Genomic DNA, 24,740 nt, shown 5'->3' with positions numbered 1-24,740 from the left:
TCCTTCTGCCTCTCTCTTCCAAAGACACTTATCATTGAATTTAGGCCCCACCTCGTTAATCTAGGATAAGTTCCTTCTTTCAAGATCCTAAATTTTTTCATATATTTTGCTGTATAATGTAATGCTCACCTTAATTCACAGATTCCAGGAATTAGGAGGCAGGTAGATCTTTAGAGCCACCATTCAACCCACTGCAAAGGCAAACTTCATCAGGCAAGACATGGAAGTGGGAATGAACATGGGAAACAAATCAATCTGAAAATGCATTTGCTTTTGGAGGATGGGAATGGGATTGGGGAATAAGGGTATGAAGCACATGGAAAGAACAGCAGGGATAGGCTGAGTCTCACAGTGTAGATGGTAGAAAGCCTTCATTTTATTAACAGAATACAATATGGGTCTAATATTTAGGAACAGAAATTTGGCAGCTCTCTTTGCAGCTAGCGTTAGTGAAGGTGTGGGGAGGAAAGAGATGAATTAAGAAGATAGCTACAAAGAATGGTTGTTTTGATTTTGGGACAGATTGAATATAGCAAATGAAGGGATTGGTAAGAGGCTCCAAGGTAGTCAGAAGGAGGCAAAGCCAGTTGAAGGTTTTGACTTGATGAGACTTAGAGGTCTTCAGTTTGGTCTTAAAAAAAAAAAGTCACTTATTTTGTGTGAGGTTTTGGGGTAAGAGTTTATTTTTAAACGTTTTGCAATTTATAAGAGTAGTATTGAGATGAATACATTTAATAAATTGAGTACTTTAACTTTTGATAGAGTAGGAAGTATGTAGGAAAATATTTTAAATGTTAGTTTTATTTATCAACAGGTGAATATTCAACAAAGAGGGCCAGTGGACTTGGTTTAATTGTAGTTCCTACAGTGATATTAATATTACTTCAGTACTCTGTGTTTATGATAGGTAAGTATTTGTTGTTTTAGCATGATTGTGGTTTTTTTTTTCATTTAAAAAGCAGCATTTTGATTAAAATATTTTTGTATGGTTTTATATAATACAATAAGAGTTAGGTTTTTATAATACAATAAAAGCTATTCTTAGTTAAATTTTCCCCTACATGGATTAATTTTAATGTTATATTAGGTTATCAAGGTATTTATTCTGGAAAAAATGTGATTTTCAGAGATATATTAATGCCAATAGTGGATTTTTAAAATTATGCTATATAATTTCTTAATGATGATCTTCATATTCCTATTTCAGTTTTTGAAGTTATAAGTAGATATTAACATTCTCGTTCTCTTATTTTGCTAAAACTCTCTTTAAAAAAACTAGTTTTACAAAATAGGGCTGTAAATCATAAAGAGTTATTGCAAATCTTAACATTATAGTTTTAAAAAATGATAGAGCTATCCAACCTATAATTGGTAACAATTTCCACTGCATTTTGGGAGTAAATCATTAAATATTTTTGTTATTATTAAAGAATCTATTTTTTCCATTTGCACATTTAACTCTTGGTATAAGAGCCTATCTCTAGGTTGCTATATATTAAGACGGTATTAATTTGTTCTAAAACACAATTAGGGGTTATGATGTCTACAATGACATGCTTACACAGTGGTTCTCAACCAGAGCGATTTTGTGTGCATGTGCTGAAGCCCTGCTAATAGCCACTCCTATTGTAAAATACCCACAATATTTTGTGGTAAAAATAGCATTGTTCTAAGATCTGGGGTAAAAACTGCCAATCCAGCCTAGCTCCCTCAAAAATGAAAGGCTGCTGAGGGTGTGACTGTGGAGCTGACTCCAGGAGTGGAGAGAGATGGTTTATCACTGGGAAAGCAGCCACCACCTGACAAGGAGCTCTAGAGTCAGTCGTTGGTCCTAGGATACTGACCTTGACTGTACGAAATACAAGTGGAAGTTATTGCTTCTTAAACACTCACAACATGCTTTTTCCTTGAAGCTCCAGCTATTGGGATGTCCTCCTTCAGCATCACCATATTGATCCTTCAGGTGCTGGGCTTTGTGCTCTCTGTGGTCGGACTAAGCCTCTGTGTCTCAGGTAAGGGTCACAATCTTCTCTAAACAATTTCTCTCTTACCAGTGATATCTCATAGAGCTCTTTTTCTCGTCCCTTTTCTTTGTCTTTCTTACTATGTTTTAAATATATAGACTTTATTTGTTAGAGCATTTTAGGTTCATGGAAAAACTGAGTGGAAAATAGAGTTCCCCTCTACCCCATCTACTCACAGCCTCCTCCACTATCAACATCTCCCACTAAGTAGTTCATTTGTTACAGTCTGTTGAACCAACATTGACACAGCATTATCACCCAAAGTGTATAGTTTATATTAGGGTTTATCTTGGTGTTGTACATTCTATGATTTTTATAAATGTACTAGAGGCCTGGTGCACGAACTCATGCACGGGTGGGGTCCCTCAGCCTGGCCAGCGATCAGAGGCGATGGGGTGGGGGGGCAGCTGGCTTGGGGGAGGGACCACAGGAGGTTGGCCCCAGCATCCAGCTAACCAACAGCTAGTTCTGTGAGGAATCGGGCTCCCTCCTTCCTCCTGTCTGGATTCAGGGTGCGGGTGAACCAGATTCATGGCTGTCAGGACCCCAGCAGCAAGGTCTGTCTGGGTCAGTGCGCATCATTCTGGTTGTTTGGTTGTAAGGGTTGCTTAGGCTTTTATATATATATATAGATAATGACATGGATCATAGTCATAGAATATCATATAGAAAAGTTTATTTGCCCTAAAAATCCTTTGTGCTCTTCCCATTCATCCTCCCTATTCAGAAACCCCTGGCAACCACCGATCTTTTTACTGCCTCCATAGCTTTGCATTTTCCAAAATGTCTTAAGCTTGGAATCATATAATATCTAGCTTTTGCAAATTGGCTTCTTTCACTTAGTAATGTGCATTTAAGTTTCCTCCATGACTTTGTTTGGCTTGATAACTCATTCCTTTTTATCACTGAATAATATTCCATGGTTTGAATGGACGATAGTTTGTTTATCCATTCACCTATTGAGGGACATCTTGGTTGCTTTCAGTAAATGGGAAAGGTATTGATTTGTTATAAAAATCACAGAACTAGACCCACAATATAGAAATGCATGTTTTTGTGTGGACATGTCTTTTCAACTTTATTTGGGAAAATACTAATGAGTGCAATTGCTAGATTGCATGTTAAGAATATATCTAGCTTTGCAGTAAATTATCATTTTGTGTTCCCACCAGCAATGAATGCACATTTCTGTTGCTCTACATTCTTGTCAGCATTTAGTGTTGTGAGCTTCTTTCATTTTTCACTATCATTTTGTCCCCACTGAGATTAGTGTTTTTCTATTGGCTGTATATAGCTTATGGGCTGTTTGTTTAGTGACCAAACTGCCCTTCCTGTATTCATGGGCGAGCTTTTAAAATAAACATTGGATGGAGGCTTAGGCTTCACAAACTACTTCCAATTAGTCTTGATGTGATAAGGTACATGCTATGCCAACAAGGCTTTTCTATTTTAGTAATTTGGAGTCATTTCATTGACTGAGTTAATAATGCAGGTACATATGTAGGTAATTTTTGTTTCTTAATAATGAGAAAAATAATTACTCTCCCTAAAACTTAATCTTATTACTGTTATTGTTTCTTTAAAGAAGTTCAGTTATTTCATGTGAATTTCTAATATAAAATTTTATTTGTTTTTGCAGAGTGCACCCCAATGCATGGTCCTCTTCTGATTTCAGGTTTGGGTATTATAGCTTTAGCAGAATTACTTGGATTAGTTTATATGAAATTTGTTGGTAAGTCAACTTTCATTTTTATTAGTCTATGCCAAGAATTTCAAATATACTATTATTTGGAAAATGTTTTTGGTTGGTTCTTACAGCTTACAGAGGTCCTCAAACTTTTTAAACACAGGGCCAGTTCACTGTCCCTCAGACCATTGGAGGGCCGGACTATAGTTTAAAAAAAAAACTATGAACAAATTCCTATGCGCACTGAGGGCCCGGGACAAGTCGGCTCCTAAGCAGGACAAGCAGCGGCACCCAGCGGGCCGGATAAATGTCCTCGGCGGGCCGCATGTGGCCCGCGGGCCATAGTTTGAGGACGCTTGGAGGATCAAAGAAATGTATTGGAAACTAATGAAAAAGGTAGAAATCATGAGATATTGAAAAGTTTAGATTATAGACTAGTTTAAAAGAAAATGGCTGTATGTTTTCAAATACATAAACCTTTTTATGCTATGGAAAAGGAGAACTGGTTGAAGATTGATTTTAATAAATAGAAAAGGGTTTTTAATTGGCCATTGTTTGTGAGATAGAGCTCTTTCACAGAGACCTACTTCTCACTTGCTCTTCTTGCAGACTGGACTGGTTATGGCCCTTGATGCCCAGAAGTGGACAGGAATTGAAATTCAAAATCTGTCATTTTTGCTAATTAAAGAGCAGTGTCCTCTGATAATTGACTTTGAAATATTTTTAGTTAAAAGCATTACACTATAATAAAAACATTGTGTTTTAAAATTTAGGCTTTTGTTATTTTTTAAATCAATTGTTATTAACTGTGGAATCAACTTATTGTTTCTAAACTTTGTATTTAATCTGCCAGTTTTCAGTTTACAGATTTTTGTATGTTATTTTTTTAGATACACTTTTATTGATTTCAGAGGAAGGGAGAGGTAGAGAGAGACAGGAACATCAATGATGAGAGAGAATCATTGATTGGCTGACTCCTGAATGGCCCCCACTGGGGGTTAAGCCAGCAACCCAGGCATGTGCTCTGACCCAGAATCAAATCATGACTTCCTAGTTCCATGGTCAGCAAACTGCGGCTCGTGAGTCACACGTGGCTCTTTGGCCCCTTGAGTGTGGCTCTTCCACAAAATACCACTGCCTGAGCGAGTCTATTTTGAAGAAGTGGTGTTAGAAGAACTTTAAGTTTAAAAAATTCGCTCTCAAAAGAAATTTCGTTGTACTGTTGATATTTGGCTCTGTTGACTAATGAGTTTGCCGACCACTATCCTAGTTTATAGGTTGAAGCTCAACCACTGAGCCACACCATCCAGATTGTATAAGTTATTTTTAATATATATATAATGAGATATGTGCTTTTAATAGTGAGTGCCTAAATATTTTCTCTACAATCTGGTTTTTCCTAGTGTTTTTTTAAAAAACTCTAAATTTATGAAGTAAAGCAAACTCTTAAACATTTATCAAAATACTCAAAAGTTACATACTAATGAAGTAAAAAAAATAGTCTTTGTGCTTTACTTTAGGCATAACTTATGTGTTTATAAAATTCATATAAAACTTGAATTATTCAATTCAAATAATTTTTGAATTAAACAAATTCAAATAGTCAACTAATTTTCTATATGACTTGCATAGTACTTTCAAAGAAATTTTATCTTTATTTTTGAACTTCAGCTTTTGCTGACTGGTCATAGAGTTCAATTCTGTAATATATTCTTTGTCTCCCTTTAATGCTTATTAAACAATTAAAACACAGTACTTAACTAAAATTTACCTATCTTTAGTTTATGTGTTCATAAAGTTAGGGTGATTTTGTCACTGAAATTTTCTCAGTTCATGCCTCATAAATTCTTAAAATACAATTAAGACTTATAAAGCAGAATGGCATTCATTTGGTAGCTATCATGAGGATCACATTATGAATGTTGATACATATTCTATTTTTGTTGAATCTTCCTTCTGATCACCATTTGTCTGGTTCTGGAAGATGACACTGCTGATTATGTTGCTCCCTGTGAATGCCTGAGAACAGTATGTGAGCTACAGTATCCACACAGCATTATGTAGTATTAGGTGTCACTCACTGATGGTCAGATCTTTGTTGTTTTTTCCCTCATTATCTGGTTTGTCCTCCCTTTTATTACCATACCCCCCGTGCCTTTCATGTCTAACAAAGAAGGATGTGCAGTACAGTTGCCAATAGGTCTGGAGATGCTGACTCAAGTGGAAACAGGCATTGTCTAGCTGCCACCCCCTTGACCTTGCTCTCCCCCCTTCTCCATTGCCAACATCCCTAAGAAGCCTGTGAAACCATAAAATTACAAACGTGCTGTTCTCACATGAAAAGCAAAGGGAGATTATGAAAATTCACCAGGTTATTTTTTATCTGTCATACTTAAATACGCCATGTGTAAATTAAGAATTTAACCCATTTTATTGACATGGTGAGAATATTCTAAATTATATTTTCACATCAACCTGCCTGATGCCAGAGTTCAGAGGCACCCCTGCCTTCAGTTGAAGGGCAAGAAGAGCAAAGGTACAGGAACATTGCTCTGTAGATGCTGCTGTAGACTAGGAAAATAGATGTGTGTTTCTTATAGAGTCTGTGAAGCTGAGTACCTGTAACATTAAGGTTGCAAATTTGAGCGTTTGAAACAGGAAGTGAAAATAGTACTTGTTTCCAGAAAAACTTTTACTCATTGCAGATGCTCTGTTTTGGAAAAGCCTAATGAATGTGTCTCAACTTAAATGCAATAAAATCCTCTGATAGTTACAAAAAAAAAATCAAAAAAATTCCAAGCTATCTTTTTAAGATTAAGTTAATGTTCTTATGAGAAGTTTAACTTTGATCATTTGCATTATTTCCAAGTTTAAATTTGTACCCTTACCTGTTACTTTAAGGAGTAAGATTTTAACTTTCCTTTTCTCTGGTCTTCTTCTTTAACTGTGTTGGATTCTTTTTCATGGAAGCATTTAAATTTTACAAAATGAAATTAGGCACTGGAAACAATGATAATATGAGAGCATATAGAAGATTAAAAGGAACTCATATCAAGTTAGGCTTGTTATTTATATAGGATGTTTATATACTTGTTAAGTTTTTAAAGCCATTACCAGTATAAGAACTATAATCATGTTTTGATACAAATCAACCTAGTAGCATTCAGAAACCATATTAACCACATCTCAGGTATATTATAATGACATGGAATATATATATATATATATATAAATTTCAGTGAAATTGTCTTGTCCATTGTGGAGGTAAGGTGAATTCTGGTATCAACAGAAAAAGTATTTCTGAAAATTCACAAACTAGAATTATATTTATGGCATGTGTCAAGTGTTTCAGGGAGAGAAGAATAGGTCAAAACACTGCAAGTGAGCTCATATGAAATACTTAAGGCTTTGTGGTTTTAAAATTATGTAGATGTGGCTGTTGATGCCTTAGGCCCATGGTGGCAGCAGATACATTATAGTCATTCTTCTGTTACATAGGTCAGATGCTTATTGGAGAGGATTAACTCAGGCAAAATTAACTTCTGTGCTGTTTGGTTTTTTTATATTAGAGGGTCCACAGCTGACCTGTGTCCCTTTGAATCACTGTTCTTTATAGATTCCACCCCCCCCCCTTTTTTTTTGGTCTTGGCAAATCTGATGTTCCTTGTGCCTGAGAATTGGAACTCATAAACTATTCTTTATATGTGATTAGGATAGAATGAAGCAACTTGGCAGTTCTTATTACTAATTTTGATGAATAAATTTCTGAGCTCAAAAATATAACTCTAAAATCTGATCTCCGACCCTTCACTTTATCAATCAGTAATTTTCTTGGATGGGACATAGATAGAGGGCATGGCTTAGTTGAAGTGAGTTATATACATGTGACAGTCATGATGGGCCTAATAAAGTTCTGTAATTCTGCCTGGTCCATTTGGAAAGTTGCTAAATGTAATTCACTAATATTGCCAAACCCATTTCTCTCCAGAGTACTATAAAAATAGGTTTTCTTCTTGATTGGTTGCAAGGACCAAACCAGTTTCTGTGTACCTCCAGTGAGGGAGCTTTATTTAAAGCAACAGTGATGGGAATCTCATGGGAGCTGGTACATAAGTGGGCCTCACAGAGAGTGGAACAGTAGGTTGTTCAGGAAGTGGAAGGATCCAGTATGTCTCCAAGGACTGAGTCATGCTGCCCGCTCAGGAACCAGAGTCAGTTAGCCCTTCTGCCAGTTATGGTTACTTGGTTCCTCTCTTTGTGGTTCTTTGCCTGCTAGCCAACTAGCTCATCCTCTCCTTTTACATCGTTATTCTTCATCCCATTTATGTCTTCTTACTGATAGCTTTTTTTACCTAGAGCTGTAAGCTTTGAGCTTCTCCTTGCTTACTTTCCTTGTCACCTTCCTTTACCATCGCCAACTTTCTAGTCTTCATCTGATATTCCCCCTTCAGATTTCAGGGGGAGAAAGAAACTTCCCAAGCCAGTCAGCAGTCATTTTCCCTGTTCCAGAGCCTTATCACCTTCCAGCCCATCTAGAAAGTGGCTGCCCTTGAGTCGGGTCTCACCCACATTTCCCATCAGCTTTGGGAGCTTCATAAAGTGGGTCTGGAAGACAGGTAGTAAATAAATAGCATAGAAAACTAGAGCAGTTCTGGGGCCTGCCTCAACCTACCAATAAGCAAATCCAGTGCTGTCATCCAATTCAGAGAGCAGTGGGGTTGACTACTCTAACTGGTAGCATCCTCCTCCTACAGAGTCATTCACATGATGTTGCTGGTTGAGGCTTCTGTATCTGCAGGACTTTGATTCTGTATTTAGGACTGGTTTTAGCTGCTCTGGGTACTCCTCATTTGGATTTTGTAAGGCTGTTCTCTCTTCTTCTCTATGTACCTAGAGCAGTTCTTTTTCCTTTTTCACATTCTTCATGCCCTATATTCCTTCATCTTCATTAAGCAATCCATTCAGAAGCAGTGAAGGGTAAGCTAAGAAGGAACACAGAGAAGGACTTGGCTGTAGCTGAAACTGTCTAAAGTAACTCTTTAAACTCAGAGGGATCTGAATATTTTCTTTCATTTGTTACCTACTTGGAGCTTTGAAAACTGGAAAGATGAAAGAAAGGAAAAAGAAGAATAGGCTACAAGGAGCAAGAGCAGTGAGCTAAGGCTGGGTGATGGAGCAAAGGTAGAGATTGGTCACTGTCGCATTCTGCCCACTTATTAGGGAGGATGTTGAGTCCACAGTGGGGTGAGTAGGTAACAGCATTTTTTCCACCACAAAGTGGGGGAGATATGGTATATGCAACTGAGCAGATGGGTATGTTTATTATTTGATGCAGGTGGATTATTTGCACTATTTTAATCCGTCAATTTGTATAATTCAGAACATTCTGTATTTTTAAAATATTTTTTTATTGATATGAGAGATGAAGGAAGAACGAAAGAGAGAAACATCAATGATGAGAGAGAATCATCTATCGGCTGCCTCCTGCAAGCCCCCTACCCGGGATTGAGCTTGAAACCCTGGCGTGTGTCCTTACCAGAAATGGAACCATGAACTCCTGATTCATGGGTCAATGCTCAAACAGTGAGCCACCCCAGCTAGGCAAAGATTCTGTATTTTTTAAATAGACTATCAAAACTGAAACTCGATGAACTTTTTGGCACTTGTAATTTTAGCTCTGAACATTTTATTTTAAAACTAAACAGTATATTGGCTTAATTTCTTTCATTTATTATTAATCATTTTCTTATGTTTTAATTTTATCAGCTTCCAATCAGAGGGCTATACAGCCTCCTAGGGTAAGTTAAAATTTCTTAAATGAATTGGGTCTGATCACTTGATTGTTTCGAATAAGGAATGGTAACTGAGATCTTGAACACTTTTGCTGTCTGTTTAGTGTAGCACCAAATTAAGAGAACTTTGAAGTCATTTCATAACCTTTGCATAATTGAATCCAATTCTATTTTAATACCTATGTTTGTTCATTTAATAGCAATGGGATAGAATAAGTGATTCCTTGTCATAATGCAGACTTCTCATACCCAGTACTGAAAAGTTTATGTGTAAGAATAATGGTCATTGTCTCTGCTGAAGGAAAGCTGACTCCAGTATATCGCCTTACCTGTCGGATTAATTTGATGTGCATATACAAAACAGAATTTCAGGCTTAAAATGAGGGATAAATTTATGTTAAATTTATTTTACTTAAAATAATATATATAATAAATGTAAATGTTACTTTAAAGAATCTGTTCTGAATTATGATTCATTTCCCTCATTTTATAAGCATTTTCCTTCCTCCACACTGTATTGTCATTTTCACTATATCTTGGATATCTTATTAAGCTATCTGAGAAAATTTCAAGGAAAGGAGTAAATTTAGGAGATAAACTGAGAGAAATAAATGAGGGAGGCTTAAAAGAAAACCTTTATAAGGAGAGATTCGTCATGGTGACAGGCACAAGCTACTTTATGCAAATAAGACCTGGAAAGGACTGGATTGTACTCATCTTCCCATAAAGGATATAAAAATAGCTGTACCTGCAGTGCCACAGGTGAGACTCCTGTGTGGCAGGAAGTGGGGATTGCATATGCTGCTAATCCTGACAAGCCTCAACAGACATGCCTGAAAGGCAAGGGGGAGCGGGGTGCTCTGCCATGGGTGTTTATTCTGAGACGGGTGCCATCGCTACATGGTCACAAACACACAGCAGTTTTTCTTGTGCCTCTGTTAGAGATTATCCAGCCATTAGACCTTTAAATCCTAACACATTTTCTTTGCATGACTTACAAATGATTGTTTTGCTCTTATCTCTTGTTTAACTGTCCTATTTATTATGTTGCTCTTTATTTTGGACTTTAATAAGTTTTTCAAGAAGTTAGGATTTCTTGAATAGAGACCAGGTGGGGTGGGAAATTCTGCACAGAAAAAGAATGTTGAGAATAAGACAGTTATTATTAAACTATTAGTGAGACTTGGCAAGCTTTCCTTTTTAACGTTTATTGCCTTGCTTTCAGACCATAGGATTCACTGTTTACTACATAGTTTAAATGTTAGCATATATAAATTTCAGTATGAAGAACATGAAATAGATTCTATTTTTATATAAATGTATTTTACATATTTTTCAGAAAGCTGTAGAGGAACCCCTTAATGGTATGTGATTATTACAAACTTGTATATTTTTCTTGATCCGTTACCAGATCATAATTTGAACTGGTCCCCAAAGCAGTTTTGTCTATGCTTTTGGGAAAAATCCAGAGCTTTTTTTTTTCTTTCTTACTTGACCTCTCTTTTTTGATTATTAATCAAGAATTAAGAATATTATTTTGTAATGCTCTCACCTCTGAAAAAATGCACTGCTCTGTGTCTCCCAAGTAGTTGCATGCATTAGCCAAGTGATACTGGGCAAGGGGACTATTACTTTCTTATATTGGCCAATATGAAGTGCTGTAGCGCCCCCAATATAGAAGAATCTCAATTAGTTATAATTTCTGGTTTATAAATTTTAGGAAGATACAGTCTCTCACCATGGAGTGAGACCAAAGCATTTCACTTTCTTTCTCCCTAAATCTAGATTTATTTTCTCAACTGACTATTTCCTCTGTGGGGGGCTGTGGGAATGATCCACAGAAAGGCATTGTAATCAAATGCCTTAAAATTAATTTGTATTTATAGCTGTGAAATAGTTGGAATGATATTACTACCTAGTTGTTTATTTAGAAATGATTTTTAATTGTGGAACCTTTCTAATCGCTTGCTTGGCTTGTTACTAATTCTTAGCATTTAAAGAATCAAAAGGAATGATGAATGATGGTAAGTATAAAAAAGCACATACAATTATAGATTGGTTAAAATATGGACATTGAAAAGAAATAAAATTGCTTCTTGGAAATACGGCATTTTAAATAAAAGGAACTCTGTCAAAACATAAAGGTTTGCATGTCTTGATTTATAAAACTTAAATCTACTCTGTTAAAATTGCACCACTAGTCATATAAAAGCTGTAGGGTGTCACCCATCAGCTCTCTAGTTGTACTGCTACAGCAAAGAGAAACTACTGCTTTTTAAAAAAACACCTTTCTGGTGTAGTGACAGTTACTGTGAAATGGTTTTTATGTGACACGTAGATAATCTGGCACAAATATTTATAATCTTGACAGAGTTCCTTTTGTGCTTGTGTTGGTGATTTTGTTACATTTAACCCATGGCAGCTTAATATCTCTGCTTTTTCATAAAGGAACTTGGTTCTAACCATTAGGGAGAGGATTCAAAAGAAGAGAGCATGGTGGGTGTGGCTCAGCAGTTGAGTACCCACCTAGGAACCAAGAGGTCACTGGTTCCACACATGCTCAAGTTGTGGGCTTGATCCCCAGTGCAGGAGACAGCTGATCCATGATGTTTCATTCTCATAGATGCTTCTATCTCTCTATCCCTCCCCCTTTCTCTCTCTGGAAATCAACAAAAAAAGTGTTAAAAACAAACGAACACCAATTCTTCCCTGCCCTCCCTTAAAAATCCTATCTAATAAAAGAGTAATATGCGAATTGACCGTCACTCCAAGACACAATATGGCCTCCCCCATATGGTCAAAATTGGCTGCCCCCATGTGGACACAAGATAGCTGCCACAAGATGGCCTGCAGTGGAGGGCAGTTGTGGGCAGTTAGGGGTGACCAGGCCAGCAAGGGAAGGCAGTTGGGGGGGACCCAGGCCTGCAGGGGAGGGCAGTTGTGGGTAATCAGGCAAGCAGGGAGGGCAGTTGGGGGGGGGGCAGGCCTGCAGGAGAGGACAGTTGTGGGCCATCAGGCCAGCAGGGAGGGCAGTTAGGGGTGACCGGGCTGGCAGAGGAGGGCAGTTGGGGGAGACCAGGCCAGCAAGGGAGGGCAGTTGGGGGGGACCAAGCCTGCAGGAGAGGACAGTTGTGGGCCATCAGGCCAGCAGGGAGGGCAGTTGGGGGTGATCAGGCATGCAGGGGCAGGCATTGGGGGAGGCCAGGCCTGCAGGGGAGAGTAGTTAGGGGTGACCAGGTCAGCAGGGGAAGGCAGTTGGGGGGGACCAGGCCAGCAGGGACGGGCAGTTGGGGGGGACCAGGCCTGCAGAGGAGTGCAGTTGGGGGGGGACCAGGCCAATAGGGGAGGGCAGTTGGAGGCGACCAGGCCTGCAGGGGAGGACAGTTAGGGGCAACCAGGCCAGCAGGGGAGGGCAGTTAGGGGTGACCAGGTCATCAGGGGAGGGAAGTTAGGGACAATCGGGCCAGCCGGGGAGCAGTGAGGTGTCAATCAGGGGAGTGGTTAGGGGGTAATCAGGGGAGTGGTTAGGGGGTAATCAGACTGGCAGGTAGAAGCAGTTGGGGCAATCAGGCAGAGGCAGGCTAGCGGTTGGGAGCCAGCAGTCTTGAATTGTGAGAGGGATGTCCGACCACCCATTTATGCCCGATCCCTAAACAGGTGGTCCCTCAAGGGGTCCCAGATTGGAGAGGGTGCAAGCTGGGCTGAGGGACACCCCCCATGCATGAATTTCATGCACCAGGTCTCTAGTCTATATATATAAAAGCCTAAGCAACTGTTACCACCGGTAAACCCAATGACTGGTCGACTGGTCCCTATGACATGCACTGACCACCAGGGGGCAGACACTCAATGCAGGAGCTGCCACCTGGTGGTCAGTGTGCTCCCACAGCCAATCTCCCACCAACCAACCTCCTGCAGTCCCTTACCCCAGCCAGCTGGATGGTTAGTGTGCACCCACAGCCACCCTCCCGCGGTTCTTCCTTTCCCCCCACTCTCCCACCCAGCCAACCTCCCGTGGTCCCTACCCCCAGCCAGCCAGCCCCAATTGGTCCTGATTGGAACTGGGCAAGAGGGCACCAATCAGCCCTGATCACCAGCCAGGCCAAGGGACCCACCTGTGCATTAATTCATGCACCAGGCCTCTAGTAAATAAATAAAAAGAGAGAGAGAAAAATTTTGGTCACTCCAGTTTTTTGTTTTTGCTGTGGGGGGACTCTGGGCTAACAATTTAAATTTTTTATTAAATATTTCAAACACATACATTTGTTAAAGAAGTCAGAGATGCCCTAACCGGTTTGGCTCAGTGGATAGAATGTTGGCCTGCGGACTGGGGTCCCAGGCTCGATTCCTGTCAAGGGCACGTACCTTGGTTGCGGGCACATCCCCAGTGGGGGGTGTGCAGGAGGCAGCTGATCGATGTTTCTCTCTCATCGATGTTTCTAACTCTCTGTCCCTCTCCCTTCCTATCTGTAAAAAATCATATTAAAAAAAAGTCAGAGATATTGAATGCTATAAGTATTCATTTAGTTCTATTTACACTTTAATGTGCTTTTACCTTGTCAAAAACTTCTTCATATGTTTAGTATTTACTGTCATGTCTTGATCATGTAAATAGCTCACTTTCCATTTTACTGTTTTAAAGTCTGTGACTACCTGCTCACCTTTCTAGCAAAAGTGCAGCATTAATTCAATAGGCTGTATTTCAGAGTTCAATTAATGTTTGCATAAGAGTAAAATCATACCGAATATCTGTTGGTGGATTAAGTTTAAAACAATGTTTAGGCTGTGTTCAACAAGGAGGCACAGAATGGTCCCACTTTTGTAGCTGTGTGTCACAGCCTTTATTACAAACATGCACGTTTTATTATACTAACTACGGCCCTCCAAAAATATCGTAGTTAGTAGGAATAAACGAAATGGTATTAAACAACTGGTGTGTGGAATTGTGGCATGGTTTTCTCATGTTTTCATTCTGGTGTCCTATATTTTTAATTTTTTGTTCTTCCCTTTCCTGTTGTGGAGTCATTCTTCTTTAGTTGAATAGAGAAATGAAACCCCTTTTCCCCATGGTCAAAAAAACCAGTATAAAACATTGAGTACCACTTCCTTTGTTAATTTCCCTTAAGATGTGACTTTTTTTGAACTTGTGGATGGGGAGATATAGCAGTTTTTGTTCATAGCACATAAAATCTATAATGACCTTTGAAATGTCCTTAATTTTGCTAATATTTAGCTGTTCAGAATTTGTTGGTTAATTTTAAATGTCTGTCTGGTGGGATCATTGAGCTGACAGCTAACAGCATGATGCTCACAGTCTGTCTGCCTTGTCCATGAGTGAGGTTCAAAGTACCCTCCTAGGGACCGTTTCCTCTTTGATTTATACCTAATCACATCTTTGTTTCACTTGCATTAAATGAATGATACAGATGTAAAGTGAATGTGATGGAATAGTATTCTATATTCTATGAGCAGTACCTTTTCCTTTACAAAATCAGCATTCTTTGGTTTGTTCTCAGCTAATCCTGCAAATGAAAGTGATCAGACTTGGTTGATCCTTACTCTCATTTGACATTGCTCTTTCCCTTACTGCCACAAAAATGGCTAATGATCTGCCTGCCTTATATCTGTGACCTTTGCAAACCTAATATTAAATACTTTATTTTTAGATATTATATGTCTGAAACAATTCCAAATTTTTAAGATAAATCAACTTGTTAATGCATAGAAAATAGACACATTACATGTTCATTTCTCAATTTTTCAGAGTAACTGAATTGAAGTGATGGACTCTCACTTGCAGAGTAGTAAGATGTGAAAGGAATGCACTTATGTTTAAGGACCCTGACCTTGACTCACTCACTGTTCAAGAGAAGAAAACAAGAAAAGTGACTCTCATCTATAAGAGAAAGTAAATCATTGAGTTTTAAATGGTTATTACAGTTAAGTTTTTATTCAAAGCATTTGTGATTTAGTTAATAAAAGAATTACAATCTGTGTTGTGTGCCCAATTGCGATCCAGTTTTTTTATTGTTAATTTTCTTCAATTAGGGGCAAAAGTAGAGTGGGCAACTTCCAAGAATGATGCCTTTCAGATCCTAGAACCTCTTGACTTTCGGTTACCAGTGTAAATTGGTTCAACAGGAGAATTACCTGGGACTAACCTGGCGGTTACCCAGAGATGTCACTGAAAAATGGTGGCTTCCTTCAAACCTTAGCAAACTCAGATTCACAGCCACTTTGGCAGTTATGGTGTTAGCCGAATAATGTGTCTGCCACTTCTAGGTCAAGGGAATAGCAAATTAAGTACAGGCAGGAATTTAGTTGGAAACATTTATGTGTTGCTTTTGTGCGATGTGATGCTCTTGGAGATCATGGTGTTCATTCTTGGGGGTTGCCATTCACACGTTCTTCCTTCAATAGATTTAGGGTAATTTTATTGATGGATGTCTTTTTCTTTTATTCACACAACCTTTCAACCCTGTCTTGTCCTGTTGTTTGCTTCTGCTGTGCAAGATGTAGCACCTTTTCTCCTCTTTGAACTTGGTTCAGTGACATGGTAGCGTCATTGCAGAAAGGAGCCAGACTTGTTCTCAGAGAACTGTGTTCACACGTTTCAAGCGAAAGTAGCGATGGCTGTAACATATGTATTCCCTTCCTTGGCTTTGAAGGCACAGTCTATGGTGTTTCTTCACTTCTCTTCTGATCTGGGGCATGAAAAACCAAGCTGGAGGTTTTAACTATGTGTCCCCTGCATGGCAACAAAGTGTGTGTCACTGTCAGGCCAATAGACCAGCCCTCGAAAGGTGGTTCTATTGCTACTGTATCTATGTTGCATGATATACACTCATCATCTTCCTCCTGTGTCCTGCCTCTTATCCCCCTGACTCCACGATTGAAAAGTAAAGCAAAACCCCCGTTTTCTACGCCGTTAGAAGAAAATTAATGTTCTGACAGTGTGGTCACCTGGAGAATGTTTAGTTTATTAGCACTCGTTTTCCTCCTTTGTGGGTGTGTATTTGTATGTGCACATGTATAAGACAGGCACATGCTTCTTCTGTACGAACAACAGTGAGCTACCTACAGGGGAGCAAAAGCTAATTCATGCTTTTAGCAAAAATAATTAAAAGCAAAGATCTTTATTGAGTGAGATTATATTTGATGAGAATATTTGATCACTTAAAACTTTTAAAACTTCTAGGTCAGATGCCAAGTCTTTTGACTGCTCACCAATACCCTCTAAAAATACTAGTGATTCTTCCTGCTTGTGTAATAATAAGACATTACTATTTGTAGTCGTATTACGAATAGTTATTTCTCAGTCCACTGAATGTTCCCATGTGCCTCTTTAATGTCAAATTGATTGTCATATTTCATGTTGGGACCAAGTGGTTTGCCCAGGGCAAACCAGAATTTATGACCTGTGATGAAAACCGAACACACTATGAAGACAGCGCTTCTTGAAAAAATAAAAAAACTAATTTTTCCCTATTTGTGTTGCTGTCCAAAATACTATATTATGTAGAGGGAGCTGTATTCCTTTATACAACTTGCATGGCTCCTGCTGCTCTTTTTTTCTGAAAATATTTATATTTTATGAATATTGTTTGTTACTTTACAAAACAATTTCAGTGAAAGGAGGGGAAAAGCAGATGGACTTGAAAAAGATCCAAATTCTTATTCTCTATTCAAAAAAAGTCAGCTATGAAAATCTTTATAGTGAACTTTTTTATACACTAACATTGTACCTTTTAATATGAGGTAAGCTCTCCTCTATTTGGGGTTCAACTGGGACTTACCCATCCTTTGTGTTCTCTTTAACGCTGCCTATCTCTGGAGGCATTCACTGCATGAGACAAGGCAGAGAGGTCGCAGGATAAATGCCAGGTGAAGCAAGTCTTGTTCTGAGTAGTTGTCAGCTTCTCTGGAAAAGGGACCACAGCAGCAGCATCCCTCTTGCTTGGGCATCATTGGGCCAGTTCATTCTCATTCAGTCAGATTGTCATGGCTCCCAACTTTCTGTCGTACCTAATTCAAATTGTTAGCAATGTTTTGGGCATCATATATCAGTTTCCCCCCATAATCTGCTTTTTACTCACTGATCCAATTTTTGCCATTGATTCTTCTGTTCAATTTTATTTATTGTATGTCCTCAGAGTGATGCCATTTGTCATTTTTGCAACAACCGTTTCAACCTTTCTGGCCAAATCAAATTTTCCCTCTGCCTCAAAACATTATCTTTCAGCCCTTCCTCCCCATTTCTCACACTTGATTTGAAAATTTCCTCCATAGCAAGAGCTTTCCCCCGCTTCTTTCCCCTTCAGTGTATGTAAGATACTCAGTATATATTTGATGATTGAGAGTTGGTTGTATGTAGATGTTCCACTATTTTTAATAGGGTGAGCAAGAGTTTTCTTTTTAGAACAAATTTCACATACTCTGAAAACCTTCAGAGGTGGTGATTTTTCGCCTGGAAACTCCAGGTTCATTCTGTTTAAAATTCTGAGAATGTCAGAATAAAACAATGAGGCTATCCCATAATCGGTAGTATTGCTCTTTGCAGGATGCTGTAGTCACTTCAGTAAGTGACCAAACAAGTTGTGGTTTGAGTTAATAAAGCTCAAAACTGATGAGTTTACTCCTTCCTCTCAATAAGAATTATGCTCTATTCCACCTCTAGATTTCTCTTGTCCCAAAGTGAGTATTCAAAAATGGACATCTGTCATGTTATGTATGGAAATACATCCCCTTTATCTACCTATCCTTGGAAACTATAGAAATGATTGTTGGGCAACACTTTATCTTTTTATGGTGGTTTATTTGATGGTGAGTATGTTCAGAAAGTTTTACATGTGCTGTATTTTCAATATCACTAACTGCCATCTCCCACTGGGGTCCTTTGTGAGTTTCCATGGCTAAAAGGGATAATCCAGGTACCTTTCAAGAGATGAGCAGTGAGTGGGCAGTTTCCTGCCTTTGGTTTTTGACAGCTCTTACTTATCATTTAAGATCAGCTTTCCCATAAATTTATCTTTTAGAAAAAAAAGAGAGCATTTGTAATAAGCTTCTCTTAAGGCAATGTCAGTGGAATCTTAGATGTGTTGTTATTAGGGTTGGTGAGAAAGGAAGACATTTCTGTTTTTATTAAATGGAGCATTATTTACAGAAGCCATCATTGAGAATTACGTCCCACACCAGATGAATGTCCACTAACCAATCTAAATAAAGAAAACTCCAGTGTTGCTATGTGCAAGATCCTCTCTTGAGGGCTTTTTTCCATAGCAATTAAAGGTGTGCTATTTGTCAGTAGCCATTTTCCGAAGTGATTTAAAGACCAAAGTTGTTTTACAGCTGTGTTACCGTTAAAGGTTTTTTTTTATATGTATTAAATCAATTATCAGTGTTGAAGCTTTGAATATCTGCAATCTTTGCCAAGGTACTTTTTTATTTAAAAAACATAACTTTGTAAATATTACCCTGTAATATTACATATACTTAATAAAACATTTTAAGCTATTTTGTTCGGCTATTTCTATTGTTACTACAGCAGACCACAGCACATTTCTGAGAAATTTTGTTTATGAATGTTTTTTCAAGTCAACAATGAAAAGGATCACTTAAAATGTTAATTTATAAATACTTTTTAAAGTATAATATACAACAAGGAATCTTTTAGTTAGAGCAAAAGTTTATTTTTAAGTATTTTATTTTATTTTTTTAATATATTTTATTGATTTTTTACAGAGAGAAAGGGAGAGGGATAGAGAGTTAGAAACACTGATGAGAAAGAAATATCGATGAGCTGCCTCCTGCACACCCCCTCCTGGGGATGGGCCTGCAACCAAGGTATATGCCCTTGACCGGAATTGAACCTAGGACCCTTCAGTCTGCAGGCCGATACTCTATCCATTGAGCCAAACCGGTTAGGGCTGGAGCAAAAGTTTTAATCAGCCTAGATCAGTGTGGCTCAGTGGTGTGGGGGGCATTACTGATCAAGAGCACATACCTGGGTTGCAGGTCACTCCCCTCTCATTTTGGGCCCATGTGGGAGGCAACCAATCAAGGTGTCTCTTTCATGTTGATGTTTCTCTCTCCCCCGCCCTCTGTCCTTCCACTCTCCTCAAAAAATTAATGGAAATAATATCCTCCAATGAGGATTGACAAAATGAAAAAAAAGTTTTAAACAAATCCTACATGTTGATTTTCCCCACAGTATAGTGAAAACAGCCCATGAGAAAGCTGGAGACTCTAGTCCTAGCTAGACTGCTAACTAGCAGAGGAGCTTGGCAGGTAAGAGCAGCCACCTACCTGCACCTCAGTGTCCTCCTCCTGTGTACAATGAGATAATCCTCTTCCAAAATTGAACTATAAATTCAAACCTCCATTTTGGTTGATTATCAATTAGGACTATTTTGATTGGACATGAAAGGAAACCTAAATCTAAGAAGAAAGGGGCTTATTGGCTAGCATGATTGAAAATTCAGATGTACAACTGGATTCTGGGCCTAAAACAGTATCAGAAGGACCCAATGTCGCGCCAGCTTTCAGCTTTCCTCTCCTCCCTGTTGCTTTCCTGCACGGATTGTGTGTGAAGGCAAAGGGCTGACTGCAGTCCCAGACCCACCTTCTCCCAAGTTCAGGGAGAGGAGGGGGAGCAAATGGAGTGCGTCTCCCTTTCTCAGGAGTCCCATCCACCCCAGATTGCACCTGGTGCTCTGCCTGGGTCCTGTGTGGCCCTCACTCAGGGAACCCAGGCATCTGATGCTCTGATTGACCCACCTGAGGCCTGGGGCTAGCTAGGTGAGGGTCCCCCCTGGAGTGGTGCTGGTGGTGAGGGGAAGTTAACTTGAAGCCAGATCAGAGAATCATTACCAGATGATGAGCTGTCATTGGAATTTGGGCCCCAGAACTCCTAGTCAGTGCTGCATTCCTTGCAGGTGTGGACTCTGATTCTGTGTTCCATGTGTGATTCTAGAGCATTTGAACAGAAAATAATATTTAGCATCAAAGGACCATCTCATTCCTTACCTCGTAGGCGATTTAATTTTTGTGCATTTATGGGGACTTTTTCAGCCTCAGCAGGAGTAACTAATGGAGCTCAGAAGCATTTAATGGCCCACCTCCTGCACGGAAAGCTGTTCTGGGTGGCACGGACCTTCCTCCGCCTGCTGAGAGCTCCCAGGGGTGCAGGCGTCCAAGTGCAACTGGATTTCCTTTCTGTGCGGCACCTTCCAGCTCAAGGTCTCCAGCTTGACACCTTTCGAAAATAATGGATTATGGTAACACCATCCGAGTAAGACATGATTTCACCAGGAGCTCAGAGATTTAAGCAGGACTGACAGCATTTGGTGTGAGGAGTGAGGCTGTGCCGGAACTCCTCCCCGTGTTTATTTTGTGCATGTAAGCTTCATGCTCAAGCACTCATCCATCACATCAGAGGGAAATGAAGTTTTTAACCCTGAGTTACGGATGATCGGATGAGGATGATGTTGAAGACAGCACTGCAGACTGCATAGGAGTCAGTGGATCTAATGATCAGAACTCTACTTAAAGTCTCTTATTTGCCATTGGACTAGGAGGCAGCAGCTCTTCAGCTCTGAAAATAGGGAATTGGGAAAGAACGGGTATCTTTTCCCAATTTGTATAATAAGAAATGCTTGGTAAGGAGTCCAGCTGGGAGAGAAATGATTGGCCCGTGTGCACACTGCAGTCTGGTGCAGTCCCGAGGCTGGTTTGCGATGTGCAGACAGACTGGCTGTTGTTCTCTACAGATCTTGCAGCACCATCCCAGGCACTAGCTCTGGATCCTCCTCTGAAAATATTCCTGTTTCATCATAGGCCTGCCTCCCAAAAAAAGACAACTACCATGTGGCTTTCTAATTTTCTGTGAATTGTCTGTGAAATTCCTCAAGGTTAAAGTGACAACATGTAAGCTGGTAGCCTTCCTAACTAATGGATTGTTTGCCAAGTTTAAGTGTCTTTGTTGAAAACACCCCGTATGTCTTCCACAGAAGCTCTCTACTTATTTAAGTTTCTACTTATTTATTTTAAATCCATAATAATATCTCAACCATTTTTATTAAAACCATTGTTTGGGGTATGACATAGGTTTGGATGGAGTGAAAGTTTTGCATTTAATATACAAATTGGCTTGGGCTTTTGAAAGATGGAGCAGAAGCAAAAGATACCCAGAAAGAAAGTAGGTTGTAGAGGCTAGGAAAGACCACAGGGTGTCCTGAGATTATTAGTAGGCAAACGCTATAGCAAGGCAGAAAACAACAGATACAGAGCAGTGGTAGGGTGGATGGCAGGTGGGAGTAAGCATGTTCAAGCACATGGACCCTTGCCAGAGTTACCTTAAGGGCAGAGGATGAAACATCAGCTGCTGAGGTGATGGCAAGATCATTCCTTTGCCAGAGCCATCTTGGGCACGTTAGCTAACTGTTCTCTGAACAATACTCCACTCTCTAACAATAACTGTTGTGGGGCTCTTGCTACTTATTGTTTTGATTTCTATGTGAGTCCTATACAATACCTCCCTGACTTTTCCTCTTAACCAAAGAAAGACATGGATGTGTACCACTAGCAGTCTGGGACTTGGCCCAGCAGCTTATCACAAGTTCAGCATTTCTTTGCAGTCTCATGTTATTTTTATCTTTAAAATTGCATGAGAAAATTGCACTTTCCTCGTTAAGAGATCTGTAGTAATTTTTTTGTATAAAAATGAATGTTTAATCCTTTGATTAAAGTAAACAACTGAGGAAGCTATGCCACATTTTTCCCCGGTTGCTTCCCATAACTCCTGGCTGGCTGATGTAATTCTCTGAGGTATGGCCTTCTTTTGAGAAACATGGACTTACAATAAACTTGCATTACTTGAGGTTAGCTGAGTGACTGTTTCCTGAATATTTGAACAAATACAGTGGTTTTAGGGAGATATAAATGTGTGTGGTATATGTGTGTAAGAAAGAGAGAGACGGCGGCCTAGAAAGCAGGAAATTTCATTCCACCTGTGTCTTTGATTATAATATTTAATCCCCTTTCAATAATAAAATAAGTATGTTAGTACATCACCCAGCCTGGATAACCATGGAGCTTATTCCTCCTCCACTCATCGGAAATCCACACCCTCGGAAATCCATTGGAGTATGGCGAGTGGACACACCTGTATTGAATGATCCCTGTTGCAATACACATTTTTGGTTTTTTAAATTTTTTTATTGGTTTTAGAAAGGAAGGGAGAGGGAGAGATAGAAACATCAATGATGAGAATCATTGAACAGATGTTTCCTGCATGCCCCCTACTGGGGATCGAGCCCACAACCCAGGCAGGTGTCCTGACCTGTAACCCAACTGTGACCTCCTGGTTCATAGGTCGACCACTCAACCACTGAGCCACACCAGCAGGGCCAATACACATTTTGTAAAACCACTTTATTGAGGTATGATTGGTATAAAAAACATTTTACATAATTAATACATATGACTTGATGAGTTTAGAGATAAGTATACATCTGTGAAACCATCACCTCATCCATGCCATAAACGCATCTATCACCTGCAAAAGTTTCCTTCTGCCCTCTTATTTATTACTGGCTTGTGATAGGAACTGTTAACATAAGATCTGCCCTCTTAGAAAATTCTAAAGTATACAATACAGGATTGTTAACTACAAGCACTTTGCTATTGAGCATATCTCTAGGACTTACTCATTTTGTATAAACAAAACTTTTCACCCTTTGACTAATACTTCTCCCCCAATCCCAGCCACCACCATTCTACTCTCTGCCCCTATGAAATTGACTCACTCGGATTTCTCATATGAGTGGTATAATGTATCATTTGTCCTTCTCTGTCTGGTTTATTTTATTTAGCATAATGTCCTCCAGGTTCACCCATGTTGTTGAAAATGGCATGATTTCCCTCTCTTTAAGGCTGAAAATATTTTATATGTATATATCACATTTCTTTATTCATTCACCTGTCCCTGCACATATGAGTTGCTTCTGGGAATAATGCTGAAATGAATATGGGAGTACACATATCTCTTTGATATTCTTATCTTTATTCCTTTGAGCATATACCCAGAAGTGGAACTGCTGGACCATACGGCATTCTATTCTTAACATTTTGAGGAACCTCCACTCTGTTTTCCATAATGGCTGCACACATTTACATTCCTCCCAATAGTGTACAAGGATTCCCTTTTCTCCACAACAGAGCGCACTATTAATAAAAGTCCTCACATCGAAGTCCAATTGGATGACTTTCTGTGTTTTGATAGAAGAAGTTCCTTGACTGCATTTACCTAAAAGTCAATTTTCCAGCTTGCATCTCCTCCTCTGCTCCCTAAGCTTGCCAATGGCATCACTATTCAGCAGTGCTCTTACCAGAAACTTGCAAGTCATCCCTGATCCTCCCTCGCCTTCACCACTCACATTCAATCCTTTACGAAGTCCCAGGAAATCTAACTCCAAAACACCAAGCCTGTCTTCTTCCCTTCACTCTATTGTGGCTGACTCAGTTCCTCTTCATTATTTCTATGTTTAAGCAACATAATTGGAAAAGTCTTCTCATGAAACTCCCTGTTCCCTGTGCCCAGCAGAGGTGTCCCACACGGTGGCAGAGATCTAACATCTCACACTCTACTTTAAATCCTTTCAAGACTCTCTGTTCCATACAAAATGAAGTTCAAATAGGGTGGACTAGGTCCTGCCTGCTCTGACCCTGCCCCCTTCTCCAACCTCATCTCTCACCACACAATATGTTGTGCTCTGATTATACCAAGTGACTAGTTGTTTCCCAGAAAAAGTCCTCAGGCTTCTATACCTTCGCCCAGGTAATTCCCTTTGTCTAGGACTTTGCTACTCAAAGTGTGGTCTGTGCATGGACCAGCAACGTCAGCATCAGCTAGCAGCTTGTTAGAATTGTAGGCTCTCAGGCTTCACCGCAGGCCTAATAAGATAAAATCCACATTTTAACAAAACCCTCCAGTGATTCTTCCACACATTAAAATTTTAGAGTACAGTAGATCCTCACTTAACGTCATTCATAGGTTCTGAGACTTTAAGCCAAATCACATATAACAGAACCAATGTTACCATAGGCTAATGGATATAAGAGCCCAGTCTGTACTGCATCTCATTGATGTTATCATGAAACCCTGTTTTTTGAGGACCTGCTGTGCTGCCGACAATGCTCTTTCCACCTATTTTGCCCATCTCACTGGGTCCAGCCTTA

The 24,740-nt window shown here is 39.4% G+C and overlaps 1 protein-coding gene across 6 annotated transcripts in view; it reads left to right on the top strand.

The window, feature by feature from the left end:
• The window catches only part of CD47 (CD47 molecule), a 62,207-nt gene extending 43,190 nt beyond the window's left edge, over positions 1 to 19,017 (top strand). For 2 of the 6 annotated variants that reach the window (XM_080657316.1, XM_080657319.1), the window contains 7 exons: positions 815 to 907; positions 1,914 to 2,012; positions 3,664 to 3,756; positions 9,478 to 9,509; positions 10,843 to 10,867; positions 11,495 to 11,527; positions 15,268 to 19,017. In XM_080657316.1, coding sequence (XP_080513442.1) covers positions 815 to 907; positions 1,914 to 2,012; positions 3,664 to 3,756; positions 9,478 to 9,509; positions 10,843 to 10,867; positions 11,495 to 11,527; positions 15,268 to 15,272 — 380 coding nt within the window. In that variant the 3' untranslated portion in view covers positions 15,273 to 19,017. The remainder of the gene's footprint in view (positions 1 to 814; positions 908 to 1,913; positions 2,013 to 3,663; positions 3,757 to 9,477; positions 9,510 to 10,842; positions 10,868 to 11,494; positions 11,528 to 15,267) is intronic. The other 4 variants (XM_080657317.1, XM_080657314.1, XM_080657318.1 and 1 more) reach the window with 2 other exon arrangements.
• The last annotated feature ends 5,723 nt before the right edge of the window (positions 19,018 to 24,740 follow it).

The sequence above is a fragment of the Plecotus auritus genome, assembly GCF_963455305.1.
Source record: "Plecotus auritus genome assembly, chromosome: 2".
Classification (NCBI taxonomy): domain Eukaryota; kingdom Metazoa; phylum Chordata; class Mammalia; order Chiroptera; family Vespertilionidae; genus Plecotus; species Plecotus auritus.
The sequence above is the reverse complement of the archived record's forward strand: the minus strand, read 5'-3'. Positions and strand labels throughout refer to the sequence as shown.